Raw genomic sequence first — 7,731 nt, 5'->3', positions numbered from 1 at the left:
ATGGGCTCGGTTAGGGTTTCTAAAGAGTCCCTCTGCAGGTAAATTGTGCAATTGCAGACGGACCATAGCTTTTGTAAGTTTTGTGAAAGCCGGTTCGGAGTATAATTGCTAGGGAATGAGCTGTAGTGTGAGACCATTAACAATCCACTGCCCCCCAAAGAGAAGCAGTTGTTTGGTCTCCTCTGTTTCACATCGTATCAAAAGATAACCATTGGGCATATCCAATATATGTGTGAGTTGCTCCATCAGCCGGTGTCAGGAGACCAGATCGTTTGTGAACAGTTACAGAAATCTCGGCCCAGGAGGAAGCTGGAGGGGGTTCGCCGGTGGAGACATACTTTGGAACAAGCTTCTCAGGTGACTGCCCACCCACCAATGTTAGAGCAAACCTTAACAACCCTAGAGGGTCCTCACGATCATGATGCATCTGTGTGCATATTTACACCCCCTGTTGGGTTTACAACTTGTTAGTGTTGTTTTTCTTTCATTTTTGTTCGAGTCTTAGTTTTGTTGTTGCTATTTTGTAACTCTTGTTCTTTTCTTTTACGGGAAATATATATCATTGTAAAAGATTTTCTCTTATTTTCTCCTTAATACCCGGATCATTATGCCAAGCATGACATACTCTTTTGAGAACACTATCAATTTATCAATGCAGAGAAAGGACCCAAAGAACATCAGATGAAGAATGCATATAGTTACAATGAACTCCACCATTCCTCTTGGGGGAAAAAATAAAGGATTATTCACTGCACCATGATATCTTTTATTTGAAGAGTTTCCAACTGCTTGGGTCTCTTGTAGTTCTTTAACGACAGAGAACAAAGAACAACACTAACTGATGATGCTGCCATTGCTGCACCAGCCAACCAAGGCGGCAACCGAACTTGAGTCATTGGGAAAAAAACCCCAGCAGCGATCGGGATTCCAATGATGTTATAACCAAGAGCCCAGATATAATTCCAACGTATTCTAGTAAAGGTTTTCCTAGAAAGATCAATGGCAGTAATGACATCCTCCAAGTTACTTTTCATGAGAACAATGTCTGCTGCTTCAATAGCTATGTCAGTCCCTGCTCCGATGGCCATCCCAACATCAGCAGAAACTAATGCTGGCGAGTCATTTATTCCATCTCCGACCATTGCCACAGTAAAACCAGACATCTGTAAATAAGTCAACGATCAATGCTTCAACAATTCAATCCAAGACATGCACGCTAAGGAAGAGAATCAACATGTGAAAAAAAAACTAATTAGCAAATCTCTGACGCCATGTTAAATGCAAAGCAAGCACATAATCTGGCTAGATTAAACCTGATATATGCTAACCAAACTGGCAAATATACTCTAATCTTTTTGCAGCAAGAAGTGAAAGTTATACCTGCAGTTCCTTTACTTTCTCGGCTTTTTGTTCTGGTCTAGCTTCAGCAACAATGGTGTCAATCCCAACCTCTTTCGCAATTGCATTTGCAGTACCCTGGTTATCCCCTGTCACCATAATGCTCTTCACCTTCATGGTGTTGAGAATTGATATTACATCTTGTGCACCAGGCTTCAGAGGATCAGAAATTGCTATTACTCCGACAACCTCTTGATTCATACTGACTACTATTCCTGTTTGGGCATTCTGCTCTGCTTCTGCAAGCAATTCATAAGCTTCAACTGGAATATGGATGCCAGAATTCAGCATCAAGCTCTTGTTCCCCACAATGATTTCTTTGTCTCCAACTTTAGCTTTGACACCATGGCCAGTGACAGAAATAAAGTCTTGTACCTCAGGCCACACATGATTTTCCTCATCTCTCAACCTTTTGGCATATTGCACAATAGCTTTTGCCAGGGGATGTTCACTGTTGACCTAATGATGTATGAAAACAAGTAAATGATGAGCAGCACAAAGATTACCAAACTTTGAATCGAAATGTTGCACACAATATCACAAAATCAAACATTGGCACTATCAAATACATTCAGGTAGAACAATGACTGCAACCAACAGTCTTAAAGGGGGAAAAAAAGAGGATTTATCAGTGAAACCAAAAAAGAAGCAGACATAACATTTGAAACAGATAATAATAGGGTTAGAAGGAGAACTACCTCCGCAGCAGCAACATATTCATAGAAATCGCATAAAACCATATTCTTCAACAGCTTCGTGCTAACAACAACAGGTTTCCCTGTGGTGAGTGTACCTGTCTTGTCAAATACAATGCAGTTCACCTACAAAGAACAACGTTCAGCATCTGGATAAATAATCCCACAAAAATGCTCCACTAAAAACTAAAATCTTCTTTAGCCAAAATACAGTGATAACAATTGTTCTCTACAGACCAAAATGATTAGAATATTACGATAATATGCTTCGTGTAAGTATCTTGGATCAATTAAAAAGTCCCTCATCTGGCATGTTCATGCATATACAGGCACATTGCAGAGCATCTAGTTTCCCCATTGATCACTAACAGGCATACAAAGAAATTCTTGAAAATATGCAAATATTTTCTAACCCATAGTGTACTTTTAGTTTACCTCTTATAAGTCATATATATTAAAAGTAGGAAAATTGAGAGAGATTTCATGCAGACCTTGTGTGCACTCTCCAGGGCATGACCACCTTTAATTAGCACACCTTGTGAAGCACCGACTCCAGTGCCAACCATAACAGCTGTAGGAGTTGCTAGACCAAGAGCACATGGACAGGCTATGACCATAACTGTTATACCAAATTGCAGAGCAAGCTCAAAGTAGTCCATAGAAGATGGTATCAAAGATTTCGGGTAAGTATGGTATTTTCCTGCTAAAAACCATGACAACCAAGTGAAGAATGCAATAGTTATGACCTGCAAAGGCAAAATCAAGCAAAGTTTCAGCAAAAATGGTGAATTCGTTGAGCCAATAAAGATTGCACTTGTTGCACGTATATAGCCATCATTGCGTCGAGAAGAATTGGTGGTTTTCTAATAATATTGGTGATATGTTAGATTTTGGGTTCTCACCCCTCAATGCATACAATATAATTATTGGTTACTAAGAAGTGATGATTTCTTGAATTTCTAAGCTAAAAATTTGTCATAAAATACATGCTTGAATTTTGTATATATTCGTTTCACTTAATATGGATGAAACTCAATGGTCCAAAAACTCAGTCATCCAATTATGTACGAATGGTTCAAGTTCTGTACTTTATCAAATAGGTTACATTGAATTCTGAATGTCTGAATGGTTACACAAAAAATCCTTTGCAACATGGATATTTAGTTTAAAAATGAGAGAATTAAAGCAAAAGAATGGGAATATATACTTACTAAAGGCACAAAATACTTGGAAATACGATCTGCAAACTTTTGAACAGGAGCTTTGGCCATTTGTGCTGATTCTACAAGTCGGACAATCTGGGATAGAGCACTCTCAGATCCAACATGGGTTGCCTGGATATGCAGCACACCATTTTCATTCACAGTCCCACCAATCACAGTATCACCCTTCCTCTTAAAAACAGGCCGTGCTTCTCCAGTTATCATGCTTTCATTGACATGGCTTTGACCCCATATAACAAGACCATCTGAAGCCACTTTTCCTCCAGGCATAATTTTGATCACATCATTCTTCTGTATTAGCCGACTATCAATCTCCAGTTCATCAAGCACATTTCCTTCTTTGTCATAGATTAACAATGTGGCAGTTTCAGGGGCCAAATCCATGAGTTTGGCAATGGCGTCAGATGTTTTCCCCTTGGCTAATACCTCAAGATACTTCCCAAGTAGAATGAAAGAAATGAGCGTTGCACTTGTTTCAAAAAAATCAGTTGCCTCAAAATTTGGTGAAGTTGCAGCTTTAAAAACGGAGTAGAATGAATAAAAGTATGCTGCATTAGTTCCCAGGGCAATCAGCACATCCATATTTGCAGATCCATGCCGCAAGGCTTTGTATGAACCTATATAGAATCTCCGTCCAATAATGAATTGAACAGGTGTTGCTAGTATCCATCTCAAAAGCTCACCAATGCTCAACATATTTACTATCTTTATATCTAGCCCATGTTTAATCCCAGGGATGTACATGAATATCATTGAAGTGAGGATCACTGGGATTGTGAAAACCAAACTCCAAAGGAAAGATTGATAGTACTGTTTAATCTCATGGTGCCTGTGAGGCTTGTATCCTCCGTCTTCAGGATACAGCGATGCCTTCAAATGTCCAGAACCAGATGATTCGATAACTTCAATGAAATTCCGAGGACCAGTCTGGTCAGGATTGTAAGATAAGGAGACTTTATTAAGCACAGGATCAATACTACATTTTTCTATACCAGGAAGTGCTTGAAGAGATTTTTCGATAATTCTCAAAGACCGTTCAGTGCATACTCCATCAAGTTTGAGTTCTACTTTACTCCTATCTTCTCCTGTGCAGATAAGAATAGCTTCAAAACCAGTATCTTCGACTGCCTTCATGAGCTGATCAGCACCAACAATTTTAGAATCATACTGAATTTCCGCCTCTTCAGTTGCCAGAGCTACTATGGCTTTCTGCACACCACGAACACCTTGCAAAGCAGACTCTACAGTCCCTGAGCAAGAAGTACAAGTCATTCCTATTATTCGGATTCTACATACTAGAGTTGATTTTTCATTCACTTCCTCTTTAATCAATGCAGCTACATATCCAACATCTTCAATGGTCTCTCGAATTTGTTCTTCCTGAAATTTGCATGCAGCATTAGGTTAGAAATTTCTTTGGTAATCCAGGAAGTTAAAATTCATGCTTGAGATCAGATGCACCCTGAGCAAACACATGGTACACACATGATAATTAGTACTTTGCACAAGGATAATAAAAAAAGAAGTCCATTACTGTATCTACTCAGATAGAATACTATCAACCCAATTTCACTATGCAGTGTATATATGTGTACAATATTTGTACTTCTGCAAACATATACATCAGCATTTGTGCATTGCAGACATACATTATTCATGCAAATATGAATATTCTAGTTGTATGAGTTTGATGAGATAAAGTGGTTGATGTGAAAAAGGCGCTTTACATATGAAAATTATGTCCACTTGCCGCAATGCTTTGCCAGAGCATGCTTCCTAGGGACCATCACCTCAATCTAGCATTCTTGCCCTCTTTATGCAGTGAATATCACTAGAATTTGCTTAGAAATGAGTTATTGTTAGGTTGCACTTAACCACAAATGAACACGGAAGAATAATCTTGCAAGTAAAGTTGGGGTTTGGTGCTTACATGTGAATGTAAACTTAATCCAATTCTGGAAGGAAGACTAAAACTTAAGGTAAGCTACCATTCTTCAACTTCAATCAAACTCACCCTAAATTAGAAATCCAAGTTTAATTGACTCAACACAACGCTTGCTTATTTCAAGTTTCTACTTGATATAAAAGTCCAATAAACCAAAGGCATCATACTTGATTTCATATAGTAAACTGCCCTGCAAATAATGTGGACAGTCTTTTCTTTTCTTTTATATATATATATATACAATGTGGATAGTATAATTCCTTATATAGTCTTTTATTCTGTATGATTCATGAGCTAAAAGACAAGTACTATGCAAAATAACCCATCTCTCAATGGGATGCCACAATGCCATACAAAATTAACTGGAATGAGGATGAGTATGTCTTTCACATGTTAGTCAAGGACAAAGTTGGTTTACACCTAAATAGTAATCCTCCTTTCTCTAATATATGATTGTTAAAAGAACATGAGGCCACTTAAAAAAGGCCAAAAGCAATTGCATATGTAAAATTTTCAATTCAGAACACTACTACAAATGCATCTATAAGAAAAGAAAAAGAAAAATTCCCTATTCAAGTCATTTCTGTAAAAATAAAAGAAATTTAAGAATGAAAAATTTAAAAGCAGTTCAACACTTTATCTAAACAAAGAAATCTTAGAAAGTAAACAATCTGACATACAAATGCGAAAATCAACTGGAACATAGGAAATATTTCATTCTTGCACTTGTTATTTCATTCTCAAAAATTAGCTACTCTTCGGTATATTAAGTATATTAAGATTGTTAAAATTTCATCCGAGAAGCAATTCAGAAATCTCATTAGTAATTGCATGTGTAAAGCTTTCAATTCAAAACATTACTCTTTATAAATCTATCAGCAAATGGGAAGCGATAATTCAAACAAGAAAGAGTTACACAAAAAGAAAAGCGCACTATTAATCAAAATTTAGTCCGATGTTCCTCCACACCTAGTGGATGTTGTCTTCAATATTAATAAAAAAAAACATTTCCAAATCAAGTTAGTTCTTTTCTTTTGCATACAAGAAATTTAAGGCTATCCTTTTCACATCCTGCTCAATCCAGCCAACCTGCAAAAGCCACGCATCCTAAAAAGCGAAAAAAAAAACACTATATGAACAAAAGTATACCACTGCGATATACCAATCTACCAATACAGAGCTTTATAATTTTCATGAATCTAATATTGAACCTTAAAAACAAAGCAAAAGATTACAAAAAATCTAAAAAATAGTCAAAAATTCTACTCACCCCCAATATCACAAAACACACTAATCAGAACACCTTCATTTGATCTACCTCACAAAACATTCAAAGCCACAAAGATGCTATCTCCATCTCAAATAAAAGCGATGAAAATTCCATCAATTAACCAAAGCAATAAACAAAATAAGAACAACCAAAAATAGGGAAAAAAAGAAAAAACACAAAAAAATCAAAACCAACTCCGATCCAAAACCCTAGCATCATTCCAAGAACAAAATCAAACAAAAACCCTCAACACTCACCGAGACGAAAGGCGGGGTAGAACAAGACCTGAGCTCGATTACTCAACAAATCCACCGCAGCATCATGAATCCCAGGAAGCCTCTTGATGGCCTTCTCCACCGAGCCGGCGCAAGCAGAGCACGTCATTCCAATGACCGAGAACAACGCCGTGGCCTTATTCTCCATCACCGCCGCCTCAGGGTCATCCCTACCAGGGGATTTCAGGGAGGAACCCTTCGGGTACTTGGGCATCGAGGGATAGCGAGGCTTCGTCCAGAGGCCATGGCTTCGAAAGCATTCGAAGAAGAATGCCTTTCCCGTCGCCATTGGCGCTCTAGCTCGCTCCCGAACTTCTGCGTTTTGAATGAAGGCCGTTTTATATAACAAGCAAGTGCGGTGTGGGCTTTTTTAGGTATATACCCCTTAGAAATATTGAAAATTACAAGGATAATTTTCATAGTGCTCCTTTTCTTCTTTTTTTTTTCTTTTTTTTTTCTTTTCGATAAACGGCAAATGTACATACAATATTAGAAGGAAGACGAAAGATATTTCTCATACAGAACTTCACCGGGATCTAGAATATGAATTATATTGTGAGAGACCAATCTCTGAATCACAACTATGATAGTTACTGTCATGGTTTTTGAAAAGGTGGATAAACCATACGATTAAATAAGCAGAGAGTAAACAAATACAGCAGCCCTTCCACTAGCTGTGGAAACAAAAACAGAACCACGACAACAAAACAGCAAAAGAAAAAGGAGGAACAACGGGTCTCCTCCTGACCCATTCGGAACAAAAATCTATTCCTCCCCACTAACCTGATCCACCTCAATCATAGGGGTAGTCTCCTCCCAACGTAATCGAGGTCTCCCGCGAAATCTAAACTCCGCTTGATGGTAGCAATATGGTCCTCCATCTTCACCCTCAAATCAATTGAGTCGCAGAGAGCCAAGATAACAT

At 38.0% G+C, this 7,731-nt stretch overlaps 1 protein-coding gene across 2 annotated transcripts; it reads right to left on the bottom strand.

Moving 5' to 3' along the window:
* Positions 1-590: 590 nt before the first annotated feature.
* LOC120280626 (copper-transporting ATPase HMA5-like) lies at positions 591-7,130 on the bottom strand. 2 transcript variants are annotated; one of them, XM_039287517.1, is made up of 7 exons: positions 6,795-7,130; positions 5,370-5,374; positions 3,305-4,696; positions 2,585-2,839; positions 2,097-2,219; positions 1,381-1,857; positions 591-1,163 (listed from the first exon to the last, which is right to left on the bottom strand). In XM_039287517.1, exons 1-7 carry the CDS (start codon positions 7,093-7,095, stop codon positions 747-749), a joined length of 2,970 nt encoding a protein of 989 aa, XP_039143451.1. In that variant the 5' UTR covers positions 7,096-7,130; the 3' UTR covers positions 591-746. The 2 variants fall into 2 exon arrangements, with proteins under 2 accessions (XP_039143451.1, XP_039143443.1); XM_039287509.1 differs by lacking the exon at positions 5,370-5,374 and having other exon boundaries at positions 6,789-7,130.
* Between the last annotated feature and the right edge of the window lie 601 nt (positions 7,131-7,731).

The sequence above is a fragment of the Dioscorea cayenensis genome, chromosome 2, assembly GCF_009730915.1.
Source record: "Dioscorea cayenensis subsp. rotundata cultivar TDr96_F1 chromosome 2, TDr96_F1_v2_PseudoChromosome.rev07_lg8_w22 25.fasta, whole genome shotgun sequence".
NCBI classification, from domain to species: Eukaryota; Viridiplantae; Streptophyta; class Magnoliopsida; order Dioscoreales; family Dioscoreaceae; genus Dioscorea; species Dioscorea cayenensis.
This window is presented reverse-complemented; position numbering and strand designations above follow the sequence as displayed.